Here is a 24,399-nt window from a genome sequence, read left to right on the forward strand (position 1 = left end):
ATGGCTAAGAAAATGATGGAATACATGAAAAGGCTGTAGAAATGAAGATGTAACTTGATAGTATGTGAATTATGACCTGGTGTGGATTAAATCATCATCTAAACCAGACCAATTATCTCATATTTTTTACGAGAGGCAATTTCCTGAGAAAACAAAATATTTCTGTTTTCATTTTTTCTTTTTTAAAGATTTTATTTATTTATTTGAGAGGGGGAGAGAGAGAAAGATGGAGAAGGAGCACGAGCAAGGGGAAGGGCAGAGGATGAAGCAGACTCTCTGCTGAGCAGGGAGCCAGATGGAGCTCCATCCCAGGCTCCTGGGATCATGACCTGAGCTGAAGGCAGAGGCTTAACCAACTGAGCTACCCAGGTGCCCGTCTATTTTCTTTAAATGAAACTGATCAGTATATTTGCAGAATAAATGATGGGAAGGTAAGAAGTGCAGCAATATTTTAGTTTATTTTTTCTTTTTAATATTTTATTTATTTATTCATGAGAGAGAGAGAGAGAGAGAGAGAGGCAGAGACACAGGCAGAAGGAGAAGCAGGCTCCATGCTGGGAGCCTGACCTGGGACTCCATCCCGGGTCTCCAGAATCACGCCCTGGGCTGAAGGTGGCGCTAAACCGCTGAGCCACATGGGCTGCCCAATATTTTAGTTTCTAAGATGAGGTTAGATTAGAAAAAATTTAACTTACTGATATATTTATTGAATGTTAATTTATACTTTTTCCTTAATTATGCAAGAATAGGAAAACTGCTCCTTTTCATTAATTGATTTCATCTAGTACCTTAAAACTAACTCTCATAACGATATGTCAGTTTGAATGATAACTTCTGAGGGATGTTTCATAAATTTCAAACTGAATATTTTGGTAAATCTTCATTTTATTCTACTCCGTTGAAGTTAAATCTCAATTGTAGGTCATTGCTCTTGCTTGAGAGGAAAACACCTACATCTGTAGAATGAGCGCCACTGGGCAGAAAACTTCCTGTTGAATGTGAAGAAGATGATTTGAACCATAATGAATACATCTTCAAGTTTACTATGTCTCTGTCTCTGTTCGTTGTTGAGAAAGGAAATAGGAGGGAGAGTGACCCATGTCCTGTTTTGCCTAGGACTGAAGAGTTTGCCTGGGCTCAGGACTTTCTGTGCTACAAAGCTGGTTACTGTGATGGAAGGGAACATGCTTTATTTAGAGAGATTAGGCCATTATAGTTCAGTTGATTTGGGTAGTTTATTTTAGGCTGTCTGCATGATTACATGATAACCACAGTAATGGCTGATGTCTCACAGAGCACTAACAAATGTAGACTGCCTACTTTGAGCCAGACATTATTACTATTTAAGTATCAGGCTTTTATTATCTTTGCAAAGCTTATTTCTCTCTGAATTTTTAACATCATTACCTATTTGTGTATGCCCCAGACCTTAACTATTCTTTGAAATCTTACATGTTACTTTGTGATACTACAAAGATCAGAAGATTATAGAAAGTAAAGTAAGCTTTATAAAAATGTCTGTATGAGATAATTCTCTTATGGCACAGTTCATTTATGCAATTAAAAAGTAAATAGATACACTTAGGGTTCTAGAACTTTTTAAAGACGGGTTAAAGTTTTGGTGTTTTAAAAAGTAGAATTGTGGTTATGTGAGATTTCATTATATGATGGCCCCTTGGGATAAAATTGTTTCCTCTAGATTTAATTAATTCTCTTAATTTTAAAAATAATGTTTAGTTTCTGAATAAAGTTTAATTTCAGAACCTTTTATAGTAATATTTGTTAAAAATTTCCACTTCTAAAAAAAAATTCCACTTCTAATTGAGATTTAGCCAAGGGGAGCTTTTTCTTAGATGATGACTTCTAAGAATTTCAATATGTGGTGGTTTTCACACTGTAAAAGACGGCACTGGATTTAGTAATTCATTGGATAGGAAAGCCCTAGATGGAGAGCCTAGGGACCGAGCTTGGAGGAAGTTTGGGGTGGTAGTAGGATGCTAACTAGTTGCTGTTCTTTTCTTCCTTATCACCTTTATTAGAAAAGTAAAAAGATTGGGGGAAATAAGTGTAGATTTTCCATCTCTTTCTCATTCTCTTAACCTTAATCCAGTCTCCCTCCAGTGATGTAAGGTGAGATTTGGACTGGAATCTCAAGGGAGAGCTATGTTAGAGGAATCTCAAGGGAGGAGAGTGGAAAATGAGAAAAGCCCTCAACAGATGTAGGTAGAGGGGATATTTATGTATGTAGAACTTTTATTTTTATGTGTTTTCCATGAAAAGCTGATTTTCATCTTCTAAAGATATTTTTGTTTTGCCTCTGATTAGTTAACGTGTGATATTTAATGATTATTTATGGAGAGAGTACTTTACTTTCGATCTAAGAATGTTGGATTTTAAAGTTTATTATGTATTTTGTTTGTTTTGTTCTTTATGATTATTGAGCTTAGTTCTTCCCAGGTGCTGGTCTAGGGTATAGGTATCAAAAATCTCTTGCAGAACTGATTAAAAACGCAACTTTCCAGGCCATGCCCCAGGCTCACTGAATCAGAATCTCAGGAATGTGTATTTTTAACAGACCTCCTAGGTGAATCTTAAAGTTAGGGCAATCAGTGATACAGTTTGTTGTGTATCCCCTAGTGAATACTTGACAATAGCTGTGTGGACCTTGTTTTTAAAAATCTACATAAACATTTTTCATATAACTTTGAAAGACTCCCAGACTCCTTGAAATCCAGCTATGAAATCCAGGTAGATAGAACATTAAAAAAAGAAAGTTATCATTGAAGAATGAAAATTATAGTATTGAAGTAGCTAGGATCCAATTCTGATTTCTGGTTCATTGTTGCTTTTGAGTCATTCATACTTTGGTGATGCGCAATATCAGGGGAGCTACAAATAGAAGCTGATATATATTCTTACTTGATTTTCAAGACATATTTTTGTTAATCTTGGGAATATTTACTATTCTAGCCTTCTAAGTAGTTTTTGACCTTTTTTCCTTTAATAATTCTGAAGAACCAATAGAGAAATGCAACGACTAGTTTCCTCTATGTTTTATTACTAGCATCATCCTGCTTTATGACTTCTTTATAAATGTTATGAAATATGGTATAAGGAATTATAGGCTTTCTTTGGCTTTAATGTTTTTTTATCAAATGGTGGCTTTACTATATTTTATTGACTTGGAACTTGGTTTTTAAATACCATGTTTGAAATGCATACATTATAAGAGTTTTCTCTATTTGCTTCATCTTGCAATTTTGAACTTTCTAAGGAATATAACTTACTATAGATTTTAATGTTAATAATTACACTGACAAAATTTGATAATGACCAACAATGAATACATGTGGCACATGTGGCATCTTAGGTTCATGTTCTTTAGTGTTTGTTGTATATTCTGTTTTATTAAAAATAAAAGTTGTGTCTCATTATCACTTAAATCTCTGTAGTGTAGACTGTGCTTATGTTTGACATTTTATATTCTTAATTTACCCCAAACATTACTATATTGGTATTGATTTTTATTTCCCATCATCTTTGCAGTTCAATTTCACATTGCCCACTTATATGAAACCCAGGTAAGTGTTTTAATTTACCTTACTTAAGCAAAAGTGATCACACCCATGTTATTGTAAGTGAAGTCAGACATACATATAATGTAATGGGATTCTGGGCATTATCTCTTTCATATATTTTATATTCATTAAATGTGTTCAAGATTTTGCTTAGTGAAACAGTACTTGCTGTATATGAAGAAGTTTCATTTAGTAGGTTTTGCCTCTAATCTTGAGCTATTTGCAGCCTTAAATGACTATATTTAAGATTTCTCTTATTCTTGATGTGGGATACCTAGTTTTTCTTTTTTTTTGCAAAGTATTCATAGATAGTTGTGATAATGCATTGTTTTTAGTTTGCTTTTTCTTCAGATTGAAATATCCCTTCCATATGTCACCATTTGAAAGGCATATTAAAGTCACCTCTTGATCTCATTACCAATCCTCTTAGGATTGCTATACTTAAAAAAACCTTTTCAGTTTAATTTTAGAACATTTTATTTCTATGCATGGCAGATTTTGCTTAGTTGTGTGATAAAAGTTGTGTGTGATTTACCACATAGACATTTACTCTTGGCAGTGGGATGGAAAATCAGTTATAAGTTGGTATGAAAGCAAAATATTAAATAATCCAAAGTTTACACAAAATATTTTATAACTTTTTTTGGGGGGGGAAGCACTGTTATGTTTGTACATCTATTTTGTAAGGTCCGTTTAGTTTCAGGGCCAACACGAGGGTGTTTAAGAAAAATTAACATCAGGGCAGCCCGGGTGGCCCAGCGGTTGAGCACCTGCCTTCGGCCCAGGGCGCGATCCTGGAGACCCGGAATCGAGTCCCACGTGGGGCTCCCTGCACGGAGCCTGCTTCTCCCTCTGCCTGTGTCTCTGCCTCTCTCTCTCTCTCTCTCTCTCTCATAAACAAACAAACAAACAAACTAAAAATTAACATCAGATTTCTGGACACTTCCATCTGCTGTACCCCCACCACACACACACACACAACACACACACTTTTGCATGCATGCCCACTGAATAAGAATTTATGCACACTCAGGTTTGGTACCCTACTAATGTTGGAATTTTATCCACCTTGAGAAGCTGCATGTGAAAATTACATCATCTTGTAGATCAGTCTTGCTAGTGGTAATCCCAGCCTCCTGTCAACTGCTGATTTTTGCCAAATCAGCAAAGGCCCCAGGGTGAAAGCCTCTACAGAAATCCACTCCCTCTCCAAAGTTGTTCCTTCCTTGGAGTTTGGAGTCTTAACTCTTTCTGTTCTCATTATGTCAGAGTTCTCTGCTGCCTTCAAAACAAGAATTGTTTTTTTCCCTAAAATTTTCTAGTTCTTAGATTACTGGTCTGTTACTAGCTGAAGCAGAAATTTTCTGACTTTTATTTATTTTAGTTTTTTGAGGGGGTAGTGAGGGAGAGAGAATCTATCAGCGTGGAGCCTGACAGAGGGTTTGATCTCACAACCCTGAGATCATGACCTGAGTCAAAACCAAGAAATGAGTGCTTAACTGACTGAGCCACCCAGGCGCCCCATTCTCACCTTTATTTTTTTATTTTTTAAATTTATAAATAAATAAAAAGAGAGAGGCAGAGACATAGGCAGAGAGAGAAGCAGGCTCCATGCCGGAGCCCGATGTGGGACCCGATCCCAGCACTCCCAAGATCATGCCCTGGGCCGAACACAGATGCTCAACCGCCACCCAGGCATCCCCTCTCACCTTTATTTTTATTTTACTTTATTTTATTTTACCTTTTTTTTTTCACCTTTATTTTTATTTTTTTATTTTTTTTTTAAATTTTTTTTTTTTAATTTATTTATGATAGTCACAGAGAGAGAGAGAGAGGCAGAGACACAGGCAGAGGGAGAAGCAGGCTCCATGCACCGGGAGCCCGAACTGGGATTCGATCCCGGGTCTCCAGGATTGCGCCCTGGGCCAAAGGCAGGCGCCAAACCGCTGCGCCACCCAGGGATCCCTCACCTTTATTTTTAATGAGAGTTTTTGCTGGTGGTGAATTCTAATTTATCTTATTTGACCACTTTGTAATTTACATTCCATTTTATTCTGCCTTTCATTGTTTCTGATGAGAAGTTGTTGGTGTTAATCTTTTAATCTTGTGAAGGTATTGTGGGGACAGGGCCCTCCCTTCATTGTTTCTTTCATTTGATAAATTTTAGTTCCCATTAAGATTAAAACAAAACAAGAACAGAATTCATGGCAAGCAGAGTATTATTATTAGATGTATAATTATCAGATGGCAAAAGATGACACTAAACCTATGTAAAGATAGAAAAAAATCTCTATTCCAGTACTTAATAACAAGGGTTTTCATTTTCAGGTGAAAATTTAAGACGAGCAAAAGTGCCTCCCTCCACCCCTACCTAGCTATAGAAAGTTACTTTTTTTATAGTTCAGCTGATTTATATGAATATTTATGAATATGGAATTTTAAAATGTAAATTTAAATAGTCATATGTAGTTAGTGGCTACTGCTTGCTGGATAACCAAAGTTTCTTTAGGAAGTCTTCATGCTAATAAATGTAGAACTAATATAGTATTACCGTACAAACCCCGAGGGCCCTGTCCCCGAATTGCCTTCATAGGATTAAACAAAATCATAATTAAGACAGCAAAGTGAGAGAAATACTATTTTAACAAGAGTGGTTGAGGAAGGCCTCTCTGAGCAAGAGCTATTTGGGCTGAGTCCTGAATGGAGAGAAGAGGCCAGGGATAAAATCATTTTTGGGGCTGACAGAGTATGTGTGTGTTGCTGGGTCATTCTAATAAAGAGATGCTACTGACTACCATGGCTTTATGGCACGGAGTTTGTTTTGGAAAGACAAAAAGAAAAAAAAAAGAGGCCTATGTAGAGATGGAGGTGTAGGGGTTGTTGTTGTTATTGTTGTTTCTTTGAAGTTTTTTTTTTTGTTGTTAAATTTAACATAAATCTGAGTTGGAGTTATTTTATTTTTCAGCATTATCGAGGTGTAATTGACAAAATTGTAAGATAAACTTCACAATGTGATGATTTGATACACATATACATCGTGAAAGGATTTTTTGCATCGAGTTAATTAACATACCCATCACTTCACATAATCCCCCCTGCAAGATTCTACATATACATGATGCTATAGAGTATTTGCCTTTCTCTGTCTGGCTTATTTCACTTAGCATAATGCCCTCCGTGTTCATCCATGTTGTTGCAAATGACAAGATTTCCTTCTTCTTTAAGGCTGAAATACTATTCCATTGTATTTATATACCACATTTTCTTGATCTTTTTTTTTTTTTTTATAGATTTTATTTATTTACTCATGAGAGACACAGAGAGAGAGAGGCAGAGATACAGGCAGAGGGAGAAGCAGGCTTCATGCAGGGAGCCCGAGGTGGGACTCGATCCTGGGTCTTCAGGATCATGCCCTGGGCTGAAGGCGGTGCTAAACCGCTGAGCCACCTGGGCTGCCCTGTCTTTTTTTTTTTTTTTTTTTTTTTTTTAAGATTTTATTCATTTATTTGACAGAGCATAACTGGTTGGGGGGCGGGGTGGAGAGCAGAGGGAAGAGGGAGAGGGAAAAGCAGGCAGACTCCCAGCTGAGCAGGAAGCCTGACTTGGGGCTCCATCCCAGGACCCTGAGATCATGACCTGAAGAGAAGGCAGACCCTTAACCAACTGAGCATCCCAGGTGCCCCTTTCTTTTGATCTATTTTTAGATAGATACTTAAATGTTTTTACCATACCTTGGCTTATTGTCAGTAGCACTACATTGAACATACCTCTTTGAGATAATGGTTTTGTTTCCTTTGAAAATATACCCACAAGTGGGATTGTTGGATGATCCGATAGTTTTATTTAAGTATGGATAATTTTAATGGGATGTCATCTCCCACACACCTATTCTTACTAGATTTAAAGATTAGATTCTCAGGTTTCTATGTATATTGTCATACCATCTCTAAATAAAGATAATTTTATTCCTCTATATAATGTCATAGGTCCTAGTAAATAATATATTAAGAATTATTCGTGGAAAGTTTTATCAGTCATATTTTTATGTTTTTATTTAAATTCTAGTTAGTCATCATACAGTGTAATATTATTTCAAGTATACAATATAGTGATCAACATTTCCATTCATCACCTGGTGCCCATCACAATAAGTGCTCTCCTTAATCCCCATCACCTATTTAACTCCATCCCCACACCTTCCTTCTGGTAGCCATCAGTTTGTTCTCTATAGTTAGGTATGTTTCTTGGTTTGCCTCTCTTTTTTTACCCTATGGTCTTCTATTTTGTGTCTTAAATTCCACATATGAGTGAAATTCATATGGTGTCTTTTTCTCACTGACTTATTTTGCTTAGCATAATACTCTCTGGCTCCATCCACATCATTGGAAATGACAAAATTTCATTCTCTTTTATGGCTGGATAATATTCCATAGTGTGTGTATATATATCTGTAGATATCTAGATATCTACACACCACATTTTCTTCATTCATCATTCAGTGCACACTTGGGCTGTTTCCATAATTTGTCTGTTGTAGATAATGTTGCTGTAAACTTAGGGGTGCCTGTAGCCCTTTGAATTAGAATTCTTTGGGTAAATAAATACCTAGTAGTGCAATTACTAGATCGTAATTGAGGAACCTCCATACTGTATTCCACAGTGTCTACACCAGTTTGCATTTCCACCACCAGTATAAGAGAGTTCCCATTTAACCACATCCTCACCAACATCTGTTGTTTCTCATGTTGATTTTAGCCATTCTGACAGATTTGAGGTGATATTGTAGTTTTGATTTGCATTTCCCTGATGATGAGTGATATTGAGCATCTTTTCATGTGTCTGTTGGCTACTTGTGTGTCTTGAAAACATGTCTATTCATGTCTTCTGCCATTTTTTAATTGGATTATTTGTGTTTGGCATGGTTATTATATAAGATCATTGTATATTTTGGATACTAACCTTTTATCAGATAGGTCATTTGCAAATACCTTCTCCCATTCCATAGGTCGCTTTTAGTTTTGATGATTGTTTCCTTTGCTCTGCAGAGCTTTTTATTTTGATATTGTTCCAATAGTTTATTTTTGCCTTTGTTTCCCTTGCCTTAGGAGACCTATCTAGAAAAAAGTTGCTATGGCTGATGTCAAAGAAATTACTGCCTTTGCTTTCTTCAATGACTTTTATGGTGTCAGATCTCACATTTAGTTTAAGTCTTTAATCCATTTTTAGTTTATTTTTGTGTATAGTGAAAGAGAATTGTCCAGGTTTGTTCTTTTGCATGTTGTTATTCAGTTTTCCCAGTACCATTTGTTGAAGAGATGTCTTTTTCCCATTGTATAGTCTTCCTTGCTTTGTTGAAGATTAATTGGCCATATAAATATAAACTGCAGGTTCATTTCTGGGTTTTCTGTTCTGTTGATTTGTGTGTCTGTTTTTGTGCTAGTACCTTAGTGTTTTGGTTACTGCAGCTTTGTATTGTAACTTGAGGTCTGTAATTGTGATGCCTTCAGCTTTTCTTTTTCAGGGGGATTTGGCTATTCGGGATCTATACAAAATTTTACGATTGTTCTAGCTCTGTGAAGAATGCTGTTGGTATTTTGATAGGGATTGCATTACATATGTAGATTGCTTTGGAATAGTATAGGCATTTTAACAATTTTTGTTCTTCCAATATATTAGCATGGAATGTCTTTCTATTTCTTTTTGTCATCTTCAATTACTTTCATTAGTGTTTTCTAGTTTTCAGAATATGGGTCTTTTGCCTCTGTTTAGATTTATTCCTGGGTATCTTGTTTCTAGTACAATCATAAATGGGATTGATTCCTTCATTTCCTTTCTGCTGCTTCATTTGGGTGTATAAAAATGCAACAGATTTCTATACATTGATTTTTGTGTCCTACAACTTTACTGAATTTGTGTTTATCAGTTCTAGCAGATTTTTGATAGATTTCTTTTGGGTTTTCTGTATATTGTATCAGGTCACCTGCAAATAGTGAAAGTTTGACTTCTTCCATGCTGATTTGGATGCCTTTTCGTTCTTTTTGTTATCTGATTGCTGTGACTAAGACTTCCAGTACTATTTTGAATAAACTTGGTGAGAGTGGACATTCCTCCCTGTCTCGTTTCTGATCGTAGAAGTAAAGCTCTCAGTTTTTCCCCATGTAGGATGATGGAAAATGTGGGCTTTTCATATATATGGCTTTTATTATGTTGAGGTCTTCCCTCTAAACTTGCTTTTTGAGGGTTTTTATCTTGAATGGATGTTATACTTTATCAAATGCTTTTTCTTCATCTTTTGAAGCAATCCTGTGGTTCTTATATTAAGCTGATGGATTCGCAAATACTGAACCACCCTTGCAACGCAGGAATAAATCCCACTTGATCACGTGAATGATATTTTTTTAATGTATTGTTGTATTTGGTTTGCTAGTACTCTGTTGAGGATTTTTGCATCTATGTTCATCAGAGATATTAGCCTGAATTTCTCTTTTTGTGTGTGTCTTTATCTGGTTTTGGTATCTGGGTAATGCTGGCCTCATATAGAATGAATGTGGAGGGGATCCCTGGGTGGCTTAGTGCTTAGTGGTTGGGCGCCTGCCTTCGGGCCAGGGCGTGATTCTGGGGTCCCGGGATGGAGTCCTGCATTGGGCCCTGCATGGAGCCTGCTTCTCCCTCTGCCTGTGTCTCTGCCCACCCCCCCTACCCCACCCCCGTGTGTCTCTTATGAGTAAATAAAATTTACATAAAAAATGAATGTGGAAGTTATCCTTCTTTTTCTATTTTTTGGAATTATTTGAGGAGAATAGGTATTCACTCTTTAAATGTTTTGTAGAATTCACTTGTGAAGCCATCTGGTCCTAACTTTGTTGGGCGTTTTTTGATCACTGCTTCTATTTCTTTGCTGGATATTCATCTGTTCCATTTTTCTAATTCTTCCTGTTTTAGTTTTGGTAATTTATACATTTTCAGGAATTTCTGCATTTCTTCTAGGTTGTCCACTTTGTTGGCAGATAGCTTTTCATAATAATAATAATCTTAAAATTTATTTCTGTGGTGTTATTATTTCTCCTGTCTCATTTGTGATTTTATTTGGATCCTTTCTCTTTTCTTCCGATTAAGTCTGGCTAGAGGTTTACCAATTTTTAAATTTTTTTTGCAAGAACCAGCTCCTGGTTTCATTGATCTCTATTTTTTTTTTTTCATTTTGGTATCATTTGTTTCTGTTCTAATCTGTATTATTTCCTTCTGTCTGCTGGCCTTTAGGCTTCATTTATTGTTATTTTTGTGGTTCCTTTAGGTGTAAGGTTAGGTTGTTTATTTGAGATTTTTCTTGCTTCTTGAGGTACATCTGTGTTGCCATATACTTCCTCTTAGAACCACTTTTGCTGCATCCCAAAGATTTTGGACTATTGTGCTTTTATTTTCATTTGCTTCCATAGTATTTATTTCTTTGATTTCCTGGTTGACCCATTCATTACTTGGTATCATGTTATTTAACCTCCATATTTGGTGGTTTTTGGAGATTTTTTCCTGTGGTTGACTTCTAGTTTCATAGTGTTATGGTCAGGAAAGGGCATGGTATGATTTTGATCTTGAATTTGTTGAGTCCTGTTTTGCAGCCTACTCTGTGATCTATTCTGGAAAATGTCCCATGTGCACTTGAAAAGAATGTGTATTCTGCTGTTTTACGGTGGAAGGTTTGGAATATATCCATTATAACCATCTTGTCCAGTGTGTCATTCAAAGCCATCTTTACTTACTGGTTTCTGTTCATTGATGAAAGTGGGGTTTTAAAGTCCCCTACTATTATTGTATTATTATGGATTAGTTCCTTTATGTTTTTTTTTATTGTGTTAAGCATTTGGGTGCTCCCGTGTTGGGTGCATAAATATTTACAGTTGTTGATTCTTCTTTTTAGATTGTTGCCTTTATTATTATAAAGTGTCTGTCTATCTTTGCCTTTTATTACATTATTTGTTTTAAGGTCTAATTTGCATGAAATAAGTATTGCTACTCAAGCTTTCTTTTGACAGCCATTTGCCTGATAAATGTTTTTCCATCCCCTCACTTCCCAGTCTGTATGTGTCTTTAGATCTAAAATGAGTCTCTTATAGGCAGCATATAGACAGATCTTATTTTTTAAATCCATTTTGTCATCCTTTGTCTTGATTGGACCATTTATTGTATTTTTGTTCAAAAATTATTATTGATAGATACATATTTATTGCCATTTTATTAATTGTTTTGTTGTCTTGAGATTTTCTCTGATCCTTTCTTACTGTTCTTTCTTTCAAGGTTTGCTGATATTCTTTAGCAACTTATTTAGATTTCTTTCTCTTTATTAGGTACATACCTATTACTATTTGGTGTTTTAAATTGTATATTTTTTAACTTAAATTCAATGAATTAGCATATAATGTATTCTGGTCACAGAGGTAGAGGTCAGTGATACATCAGTCTTATATAATATCCAGTGCTATTACATCACCCAGTTACTCCACCTCTCCACTCACCTCCCCTCCAGTGACCCTCATTTTGTTTCCTGTGATTAAGAGTCTCTTATGCTGTGCCTTCCTCTCTGTTTTCATTATTTTATTTTTCCTTCCCTTCCTCTATGATCCTCTGTTTTGTTTTTTAAATTCCACATGAGTTGAGATCATATGATAATTGTCTTTCTCTGATTGACTTATTTCGCTTAGCATAATATCCTCTAGTTTGATCCACATCATTACAAATGGCAAGATTTCATTTTTTGATGGCTGAGTAGTATTCCATTATATATAAATACTACATCTTCTTTATCCATTCATCTCTCAGTGTACATCTGGGCTGTTTCTATAGTTTGACTACTGTGGACATTATTGCTATAAGCCTTGGGATGCAGGTGCCCCTTTCAATCACTACATTTATATCATTAGGGTAAATACCCAGTTGTGCAGTTCCTACCTCTGTTTTCAACTTTTTGAGGAACCTCCATACTGTTTACACCAGCTTGCATTCCCACCAACAGTGTACAAGGGTTCCCCTTTCTCCACATCCTTGCGAACATCTATTGTTTTCTGACTTGTTAATTTTAACCAATCTGAGAGGTGTGAGGTGTTACCTCATTGTGGTTTTGATTTGTATTTGCCTGATGCCAAGTGATGTTGAGCATTTCTTCATGTGTCTATTGGCCATTTATTTATCGTCTTTGTTCATGTTTTTTTGCCCATTTCTTGGTTGGATTATTCTTTGGGTGTTGAGTTTGGTAAGTTGTTTATAGATTTTTGATATTAGCCCTTTATTTGATAAGACATTTGCAAATATCATCTCCCATTCTGTCAGTTTTCTTTTGGTTTTGTTGACTGTTTCCTTTGCTGTGCAAAAGCTTTTTATCTTGATCAACTCTTAATACTCCTTTTTGCCTTTGTTTTGGAGACCTCTCTAGTAAGAAGTTGCTGTGGCTGAGGTCACAATGGTTGCTGCCTGTGTTCTCTTCTAGGATTTTGATGGATTCTTGTCTCACATTTAGGTCTTTCAACTATTCTGAGTCTATATTTGTGTATAGTATGACAAAATGGTCCAATTTCATCCTTCTGCATGTGGCTGTCCAATTTTCCCAACAACATTTGTTGAAGAGACTTTTTTTTTTCCTTTGGATATTCTTACCTGCTTTGTCAAAGATTAGTTGACCATAGAGTTGAGAGTCCATTTCTGGGTTCTCTATTCAGCTCCATTTATCTATGTGTCTGCCAGTACCATACTGCCTTGATGATTACAGCTTTGAAATAGAGCTTGAAGTTGGAATTGTGATGCCACCCATTCTGGTTTTCTTTTTCAACATTCCTTTGGCTATTCGGGGTCTTTTCTGGTTCCATACAAATTTCCAGCTCCTTTAAGTATGAGGTTAGGTTGTATATTTGAGACCTTTCTTATTTCTTGAGAAAGGTTTGTATTCCTATGTACTGCCCTCTTAGGACCACCTTTACTGCATCCCAAAGGTTTTGAACAGTTGTGTTTTCATTTTCATTGGTTTCCATGAATTTTTAAAATTCTTCTTTAATTTCCATTCATAATTTAGTAGGATGCTCTTTAGCCTCCATGTATTTGAATTCTTTCCAAATTTCCTCTTGTGATTGAGTTCCAGTTTCAAAGCATTGTGGTCTGAAAATATGTAGGGAATGATTATAATCTAATCTTTTAGTATCAGTTGAGACCTGATTTGTGACCCAGTTTGTGATCTCTTCTGGAGAATGTTCCGTGTACACTCAAGAAGAATGTGTGTTCTGTTACTTTAGGATGTAATGTTTTGAATATATCCTTAAAGTCCATCTGGTCCTATGTGTCATTCAAAGCCCTTGTTTCCTTCTTGATCTTCTGCTTAGATGATCTGTCCATTGCATTGAGTGTAGTGTTAAAGTCCCCTACTATTGTTGTATTATTAATTGATATGTTTCTTTAATTTTGTTATTAATTGTCTTATATAATTGGCTGCTCTCATTTTAGGGGAATAGATATTTACAATTGTTAAATCTTCTTGTTGAATAGACCCTTTAATTATGATACAGTGACCTTCCTCATCTCTTCTTATAGCCTTTGGTGTAAAATCTCATTTGTCTGATACAAGGATTGCCAACCCAGCTCTGTTTTATGTCCATTAATATGATCAATGGTTTTCCACCCCCTTGCTTTCAATCTGGAGTTGTCTTTGGGTCTAATATGAGTCTCTTGTAGACTCCGTATGGGTGAGTCTTGCTTTTTTTATCCAATCTGAAACCCTGTGTCTTTTGATTGGGGCATTTAGCCCATTTACATTCAGAGTAACTATTAAAAGATGAATTTAGTGCCATTGTATTACTTGTAAAGTCACTGTTTCTATATATTGTCTCTGATCCTTTTTGTTTTATGTTACTTTTGGCCTCTCTCTATGCTTAAAAGATCTCTTTTAATATTTCTTGTAGGGCTGGTTTACTGATCACCATATCTTTTAGTTTCTCTTTGTCCTGGAAGCTTTTTTTCCTTCTAATTTGAGTGATATCCTAGTGAGATAAAGACATCCTAGTGAGATAAAGTATTCTTGGCTGCATGTTTTTCTCATTTAGTATCCTGAATATATGATGCCAGTCATTTCTGGTCTGCCAGGTGTCTGTGGATAGATCTGCTTCCAGTCTAATGTTTCTACCCTTGTAGGTTGCAGACCTCTTGTCCTGAGCTGCTTTCAGGATTTTCTCTTTGTCTCTGAGATTTGCAAGTTTCACTATTATATGCTGGGCTGTTGACCTGTTTTTACCGATTTTGAGAGGGGTTTTCTGTGCCTTCTGGGCTTAGATGACTGTTTCCTTCCCCACATTCGGGAAGTTCTCTACTATAATTTGCTCCAGTATACCTTTTGCCCCTGTCTTTCCTCTTCTTCTGGGGTCCCAGTTATTCTAATTTTGTTTCCCTTTATGATATCACTTCTCTTTCAAATTCTTACCTCATGATCTAGTAGTTGTTAATTTTTCTTTTTCTCAGCTTCTTTATTCTCTGTTTTTTTGTCTTCTGTATCACTAATTCTCTCTTCTGCCTCATTTATCCTGTTAGAGCCTCCATTTTTTTACTGCATCTCATTAATAGCCTTTTTTATTTCGACTCGATTTTAGTTCTTTTATTTCTCCAGAAAGTGATTCTCTAGTGTCTTCTTTGCTTTTTTTTCAAGCCCAGCTACTGGCTTTATAATTGTTAATCTGAACTCTAGTTCTGATATCTTTCTTACATCCATACTGATTAGGTTCTTGGAAGTCAGTACTGCCTCTTGTTCTCTTTTTTGATGTGAGCTTTTCCATATTGTCATTCTGTCCAGAGAATAGATGACTGATAGAACAAAATACTGAAATGGCAACAACCCCAGAGAAATAATCACTAATAAATCAGAAGAGATCTGAAAATAAAACAAAAAAAATTAAAGAAGAGAATGTAATCAGACAGGTGAACAGAATAGAGAAATACACAGGATCCTGTGTGTATTTTGGTTGGTTTGTTAGAAGAAACTACATCCCAAAATTGTAAAGAAAGAAAAACGTGTGTATATGTGTATGTATACACACACATAGACGCAGAAATACATTGACAGGATAGAATGTAACCGTAAAGATGAAAATTTAAAAAGACTTTAATAAAACAACACAAACAAGACAAAAACACGTATTTATGATCATACAAGTGAAGAGAACAGAGCTGTACACTAGATTTTGGGTGTATTTTGGTCCGTTAGGAGAAACTGCATCCCAAAATTGTAAAGAAAACTTACATGTACAGAAAAATAAAACCAAATACAATGAAAGGATAGAATATAATTATAAAAATGAAAAAAAAGATTTTAAGAAAGAGTTGATAAGAAATTGAAAAAGGAAAGAGAAAACGAATTAAATTGGAAGACTAAAGAATCAAAGGAACAAACCCTTGGATTTTATATGCTATATTCCCCTAGCAGTGGCATTCTCCGTGATCAGTGAACTTTGTCTTGGCTGATGGTCTCGCTGATCTTCTGGGGGAGGTTCCTGTTGCATTGTCTTTGTCAGGTGTCTTTGTCCAAGGTGGAATTGCACTGCCCTTGCAGGGGGCCAGGCTAAGTAATCTGCTCCAGATTGCTCCATGTGGCTTTTGTTCCCTTGAAGGCTTTCAGCACAGTTTTAGAGGATGAGAGTGAAAATGGCAGCCTCCCAATCTCCACCAGCCTAGAGAGGAAAGCTCAGGATCTCAATCCTCAGCATGTCCTCAGGGAAAAGCAGTCAGTCCTTCTCTCCCTGGTCTCTGTCCCTACTATGTGCTCACCCAGCCTGTGACTAAGTGTTCCTATCTCAGGCATGCGACCATGTTTCTGGTCTCCAAACTCTGCAAGCTCCTGTGGCACACTGCTGCGCCTCTCCTCTCGGGGGAAGAAAGAGGGGCTCCCGGTTTTGTCATTTATTGGGCCCCTGCTCAGAAACAGTCATTCCAACTGTGCTTTGGTTTGAGGTTTTTGGCACCCTGAGCTGAGAGCCCACTCATGGGGCTTGCTGGTTGTAGCTTGCTTCCCTGCTCTGATTCCTGGGAGCTCTGCCACACTCAGGTACCCCCAGTCTTTCTGTGACCCCAGGGATCCTGAGACTGTACTTTTTCACCTAGGATTCCACCCCTACTTGCCCTCTAAGCACCTTTCAGGCAGGTTCCTCTGGCACTGGAACAGACTTCTAAAAGTTTTGATTTTGTGCTCCACTGCTATATCACTTTCCAGTGCTGCTGATGGAGGCTCCCTCCCCCTGCGGTTTATCATCACATATATTGCCTCAGATTCACTTCTCTGCACCTCCTACCTTGAAGAAAGTGGTTGCTTTTCTATTTGTAGAGTTGTAGCTATTCTTTTCTTACATCTCTGGTTGAGTTTGAGGGTGTTCAGAATGATTTAATAGCTATCTAGTTGAATTCCTAGGAAACTAGGTCTCCTACTCTTTTGCCATCTTGGACTCTCCTCAGCCTCGGTTATTGTTCTTTGATTTGTAGTTCCCAGCAGGTTTGTATATTACATCTTTTGCTTATAAGCAGTGTATATTAAGTTGTTGGTTGTTTTGGTTTTTTTTGTTTTTTTTTTTTTAATTTTTTTAAATTTATTTATGATAGTCACAGAGAGAGAGAGAGAGAGAGAGAGGCAGAGACATAGGCAGAGGGAGAAGCAGGCTCCATGCACGGGGAGCCCAATGTGGGATTCGATCCCAGGTCTCCAGGATTGCGCCCTGGGCCAAAGGCAGGCGCCAAACCGCTGCGCCACCCAGGGATCCCGTTGATGGTTGTTTGAACTCATTCTTTACTCCTGTCCTCCCCATATTTTAGGTATATGTTGACATTTTACATCCTTTTATTTTGTGTGTTCCTTGACTAATTTTTTTTAAGATTTTATTTATTCGAGAGAGAGAGAGAGGCAGAGACACAGGCAGAAGGAGAAGCAGGCTCCATGCAGGAAACCCGATGTGAGACTCCATCCTGGGCCTCCAGGACCCCGCCCTCGGCTGAAGGCAGCACTAAACTGCCGAACCACCCAGGGATCCCCTGGGTTTTCTATTATAAGTAATTATCTTCTTTTCTCTTGCTACTTTTAAACAGTTTTCCTTATTACTAATAAGGAAAGTTTAATTACAATATTGCCAGTTTAATTATAATATTCTTTGGTATGGGTCTGCTTTTGTTGATTTTGATGAGACTTCTCTTTGCCTGCTGGATCTGGATATCTGTTTCCTTCCTCAGATTAGGGAAGTTTTCAACTATTATTTCTTAAGGTTTTTGCCCTCTTTCTCTCTCCTCTGGGATTCCTGTCATTCGAATGTTATTTATTACATTTGATGGAGTCACTGAATTCTCTATGTCTTCTCTCGTTTTGTATAGTAGTTCTCTCTTTTGCTCAGCTTCATTGCTTTTCTTTACTTTGTCTTCTCAGTCATTAATTCGTTTCTTTGATTCTTCCAGCCTGCGTTCACTGCACCAAGTGTTTCTAATCTTGTTTATTGTACTCTTCATCTCTGATTCTTTTGTAATTCTTTTATTTCTGTGGTAAGGGTCTCATTGATGTCATCTTTTCTCAAGTTCAGTGAGTATCCTTATGATCATTGCTTTCAGTTCTCCATCAGTTCTGTTACTTATATCTGTTTTGCCTAGATCTCTGGCCGTGGCCTTGCCTTATTCTTTCATTTTGGATACATTCCTCTGTATTCTCATTTTGTCTAAGTCTGTGCCTTCTTCTCTGTATTAGAAAATCCAGTTAATGTCTCCTGCGCCTGAAAGTAATGGCCTTATGAAGAAGAGGTCATGTAGTATCCAGAGCCTAGTGCTTCAGGGAATGTGTCCACTGTGTGTTGCATTCACTCTGCTGTTGTGTTCTGGCTGCTCTATCCTTCAGGCCAGTCGTCTGCAAAGGTTCTCTTTGCCTGTTTTGGGCAGTTTTGGTCCCTGGCCTGAATGTGGCAAGTTTTAACTTGTACTCTGGTCTGCTTGTGAAATGAGACCTGTCATCACCTCCACTGGAACTGAGGCCCTACAGAACTTTGTGGTTGGGACACGTGTGTATACAGGAGTTTGTGCTGGTCTTCTGGGGGAGGGGCCCATGGTGCTGGGACTGAGGTAAGCATGATTGAGAATGGGCAGTTCCACAGGAGTGTGTGGTGGGGTGGGGCTTAGTATAAGTAATTTAAGCAGGCAGTGTCCAAATTGCACTGGTTCCTGCTAATGGCTCTCTGCTTATGCTGAGTAGTGGGGGAGTGAAATGGTGCCAGCCAGCTGCTTTTTTTCCAGAGAGGTCTCTTTGTGAAGAGCAAATAATCTCCCACTGTGTGCCCCAGGCACTCTTCAGATCACTGTTTCCGTGCTGTCTGCCTCTGGGTTGTTTGCTGGTCTTCTCTCCAAGAGCAGCCTCAATACCTCTGGACACTTCTGGAACACACCAAGTCCATTGATAGTTCAAGCTTTGGGTTTAAGACCCTCTGGTTGCAACAACTCATGAAATTTAGACCCTCTCATTTTTGAAGCCAATGATGATAAGGAAATGTTCTAGTACATTACCCTGTGTGCTCCTCTTACTCTCTCACCCTCTTCCTGACCAATATCTATTTGTTCCCTAAGCCACATCTCTACGTTTTGTACCTTATTCAATGTGACCTCTTCTGTAAGTTTAGTTGTGATGTTCTGCCATTCTTCAGGTTGATATCTGAGGCATTTAGGGGGATTCGATAGTTAGGTATTTGTATATGTGCGAGGAAGCAGGCCAAGGGTCTTCATACTTTGCTGCTGTCTTTGAGGAAAGTCCTCTATCAGTTAGTTACTTAATTTACCTTTCCTATCTTATTAACTGAGACTTCTAGAACCACTTTTTAAATAATAATATTAATAATAATAGTATTAATTGGCCTTTTCTTTTCCTTGAATTTAATGAAATAACTTGAAGTTTGCCATCTAAATTCTTATTAGACTTTAAAGTTGAAAGATACAAAATTTTCCCTTTTAATTTTGTTATTAAAATATTACTTATTTTTAAATAGATAACCCAAAATGAAAGTGCTTGAAAGAATACACATTGAAGTATCTTCCTCATTCCTTTCCTGTAACAACCTATCCTCCTTCCCAAAGGTACTAGTGCATTTGATATCTTTCCAGAGAAATCTGTATATGTATAAGCAGATCCATTTTATGTGTTTATACATATTTATTTTTCTTTATTTTATTGAAACAATTATGTGTGTTCTCTCTCAATCTTGCTTATTTCTTTAAATTAGTATTTTATTTTGGAAATATTCCATATCAGTACATACAGAACTGTATTATATCCCTTTGCATAGATGTACTATAACAAGTTTAACTATTTTCCCCTTGAGGGATTATTAAAATAGTATTACCATGAATAATTCTGTTTATAAGAATCCTTAGTTTCATTTTCAACTTTCTCTTCTAACTAACCAGCATTAGTTTATTACCAAAGCACTGTAGCTTGGTTTCATTTATGTATATTATAGAAATCCAAAAATTCTGAAGAAAGAAAAATGCCAGTTGATATTTATAGATGCATTAAGTATGCCATGAATATGTAGGGTTTATTTCATGAATTTAGGGATGATCCAGTGCAAGGGAATCTGTTAACAAAACAAAAATCAGTGTAAGGGAAACGAACAGTATTGTGAGGAAGAAAGATTTTTTTAAAAAAGAAATTAGTAATGTAAAAAGGAAAGAAAAACAATAGATCTACTAATGGTCAAAACCTTAGTTCTCTGAAAAAAATTAACAAAATAATCTACTAGGAACTTGATCAAAGGAATAAAAGAGAGAAAGAACATACACAAAATAAAGTAACCATAAAAACGGAAGAAATTAGAACTATCAAACGAGACCACTTAGCAGACGTCTATGTGAATGAATTCAAAAATTAATTGAAATGGACTATTACAGATTAGAAAAATTGACCTCATTGAAGTTAGAAAGTTATAAAAAAATCAATTTCTCTTAAAGAAATAGGGAAAATTAAGTAATGCCATACAGAAAGTGTCGTGGCCAGATGGTTTTACAGGGGTATTCTACCAAGCCTTTAAAGACCTGATAATTCTGATATTTTATAGATTGTTTCAGAGCATTGGAAATGAAACGCCTTTCTTTTCTTTTCTTTTCTTTTCTTTTCTTTTCTTTTCTTTTCTTTTCTTTTCTTTTCTTTTGAAGAAGCTTTTAGCAGCTTTTAATCTGACTTGAGAAAAAGAAGCTTTTAGCAGCTTTTAATCTGACTTGAGAGATACTTATGTTTGGTAATGGTTCAAGTCCTTTCTGCACTTAAATTTTTAGAATCAGGGATTTTGTTTCCATTGTATTTTTAAAATATGCTATAGAATTGTTAACTACAGACCATAGTGCTTTTGTATCCTCTGTTTTAAACTGTAAAATGTTTGTGACATGAAATTTACCATTTTTGCCATGTTTTAAGTGTACTGTGTCATTAAGTACATTCACGTTGTTGTGAACTGTCACTACCATTCATCTCCAGAACTTTTTCATCATCCCACACTGAAACTCTGTACCTATTCAATAATAAGTCCTCATTCCTTCTTCCACCCAGCCCCTGGCAACCACTATTCTACTTTCTGTGTCTATGAATTTAACTGTCCCATGTAAGTGGACTCATATTGTATTTGTCTTTTTGTACCTGGCATATTTCATTTAGCATAATGTCTTTAAGGTTTATATGTGTTGTATCATGAATGAGAACTTCTCTTTAAGGCTTAATATTTCATTGTATGTACATACCATATTTTGTTCATTCATCTATGGGTGGACACTTGTGTGGCTTCCATCTTTTGGCTATTGCTGATAATGCAGCTATGACCATGAGTGGTGAAAATATCTGTTTGAATCCCTGCTTTTAATTCTTTTTGATATGTAACTAGAAGTGAAATTACTGGATCATTATGATACCTCTGTTTAATTTTTTGAGGAACCATCATACTATTTTCCCCCATTTCCCCATTTGAAACAAATGTAACATCAATACCTGAGAATGACAGAAACAGTATAAAGAGGAAGCAATATACAGACCAGTATCAATAATGAATATTGGTATAAAAGTATTAAATAGAAATTTAGCAAGCAAAATCATTACCTCATTGAGCAAATAATATACTATGACCATGTGGTATTCATTCCAGGAATGCAAGATTGAATATTAGGAAATCCGTTAGTATCAGACACCATGATAATAGAACTAAAGGTAAAATCAGATAACTCACCGTTGGTGCATTGACCAATGTAGTGCCATTCCCCCCCCTTTTTTTAAATATTATTTATTTATTTATTCATGACAGAGAGAGAGAGAGAGAGAGAGGCAGAAACACAGGCAGAGGGAGAAGCAGGCTTCATGCAGAGAGCCGGACGTGGGACTCGATCCCGGGTCTCCAGGATTACACCCCAGGCTGAAGGCAGCGCTAAACCGCTGAGCCACTGGGGCTGCCCTGCAGTGCCATTCCGAATAATAAAACTCTATCCAAGTTGGACATAGGAATTGAAGGTTACTTTTTTATCATGGTAAAATTCATATACCTTAGTCCCCAAATTAGTATCTTATTTAGAGGAAACACTAGAGAGATTTTCACAAAAATTAGGAGCAAGGCAAAGATTCTCACTATCTTTATTACTTCTTTTTTTTTTTTTTAAGACTTTTATTTATTAGAGAGAGAGAGAGAGAGAATGCGCATGTGTAGGGACAGGGGAGCAGAGGGAGAGGGACAAGAAGACTCCACACTGAGCAGGGAGCCTGATGTGGGGCTCAGTCCTAGGATCCTGGGATCAGGACCTGAGATGAAGGTAGACATTTCACCAACTGAGACACCCAGGTGTCCCTCTGTTACTCCTCATCATTGTAGAATAGGTATTAGCCAGTGCAGTTAAATAAGAAAAGTCCATTAGAAGTACAAATTTACATACAGAAATTAATAACCTTCAACAACAGTAATCAGAGACCATAATGTTAGAAAAAATTTCCATTTGAATCTGTAATTACTCGACAATAAACTTAAAAGAAGTACTGTGATTCAACAATATAAGGATACTGATTCTCCCTAAGTTCCTTTATAAATGGAGCACAAACATCAGTAAAAACTACTAACAAACTTTTTAAGGGCTTAGATAAGTTGGTAATATGCTAGAATAACCAGGATAACAATGGGGAGAAATTGTATAGGTTATGCTAACTCTTCTAGACAGATATGCGGTAAAGCCTGTATATTTCAAAGTGTGGTCTGGCACATGAATAGACAGACCAGTGGAATATCGTAGAAAGAACAGGAATAGATCCAGGTACATAGAGAAATCAGTGTTTGATAAAGGTAAAATCTTAAATTCCTGGGGCTGAGGTAGATTATTCATAAGTTTGTAGTACAACTAGGTAGCCATTTGGAAAAAGATAAAATTAGACCCATGACTCAAGCTATTCAAAAGAATAAACTAGAAATGAATTAGAGTGAAATGTAAAAAATATTGTACAAGTAGTAGAAGCAAACATGAACTCCTCTTCAACCTTGATTTAGGAAAAAGCTTTCTTACTATGATCATTCTTTTCATTGCCTTTGAATTTAGATCTAGTCAGTTTGAACAATATAAAGATAATTTCTACATGACCGAAAAAAAAAATAGCATAAATTCAAAGAACACTTAATGAAACTAGGAGAGAATGTCTACAGCATATGCCATGGACAAAGGGCTAATATTCCTAATATAACAAACTTAAAATTTGAGGGACGAAGGAATGAAAACCCAATAGGAAAATGAGAAAAAAGACATGAATAGACATTTCACAGAAAATATATAACAAGGCCGTTAAACATATGGAAAATCGGTCATATTCAGAAATGCAAATTGAAGCAACACTGAAATATAATTCTCACATATCAGATGGGCAAAAATTATAAGTGGCTGTGGGGAAACAGGCATTCTCTTGCACTGTGATAATACAAACTGGTACAACCCATCTGGAGCAGAATTTGGCAGTAATCTAACAAAGCTTTATATGCACTTACCCTTTGACTCAGCAACTTCACATCTAGAAGTATACCTTGAAAATATACCTCCAAAACTATGAAAATATATAGGCACAAGGATATTGACTGGAGCATTGTTTGTAATTACAAAATATTGGAAAAAACTTAAATGTCCATAGGAGAATGGTTGGATAAACTATGGTACATTCAGGTAGAGGAGTTGGATGTAGAAAAGTATGAGGAAGACATGTGGATCACTACGTGGATTGATTTCCAGAATGTACTGCTAAGTGAAAAAAAAATGCAGTGTAAAAGAGTATAATATACAACCCTTTGTGAAAGAAAATACACATGTGCAAAAGCAAAGTATGCATTTGCCATTTGTGCAGAAGTAATACTGAAATGGATAAACCAGAAACAAACGAGATTGGTTACCTACCAAGGGTTGTTGTGAATTGGGTAATAGGGATGAGAAAAAGGTGGAATTTCTTGAGTATATATTTTATATAGCTCTAACTCTTAAAACCTGGTAATGTTTCTCATATCCCAAAATTAGTTGAATAATTGGGACCACCAAGGATGTGAGTTAACCCAAAATAGAATGCAGACAGTAACAAATGAACCTAACTAATGAATAACATAAGTATAGTGAAGGGGGTGGATATGAAAAGAACTAACCTAAGTAACTTTAGAGAGTAGTATTTTGACTATAGTCTAAAGCTGGAGACAAGAACTGTAAACAAATCCTGTACTACAATTAACTTTGTCACAGTGGTATGGATTAGGAATTCTGTAACTACTTTATGTGAATGTTAAGAATTAGCAAATGTATT

General features: G+C 36.4%; 1 protein-coding gene across 2 annotated transcripts in view; it reads left to right on the top strand.

The window, feature by feature from the left end:
- The window catches only part of KDM6A (lysine demethylase 6A), a 213,940-nt gene that overhangs the window by 122,547 nt on the left and 66,994 nt on the right, over positions 1-24,399 (top strand). For both annotated transcript variants that reach the window (NM_001197185.1, NM_001197186.1), the window contains exon 8: positions 3,547-3,581. In NM_001197185.1, coding sequence (NP_001184114.1) covers positions 3,547-3,581 — 35 coding nt within the window. The remainder of the gene's footprint in view (positions 1-3,546; positions 3,582-24,399) is intronic.

The sequence above is a fragment of the Canis lupus genome, chromosome X, assembly GCF_011100685.1.
Source record: "Canis lupus familiaris isolate Mischka breed German Shepherd chromosome X, alternate assembly UU_Cfam_GSD_1.0, whole genome shotgun sequence".
In the NCBI taxonomy this organism is placed as follows: Eukaryota; Metazoa; Chordata; class Mammalia; order Carnivora; family Canidae; genus Canis; species Canis lupus.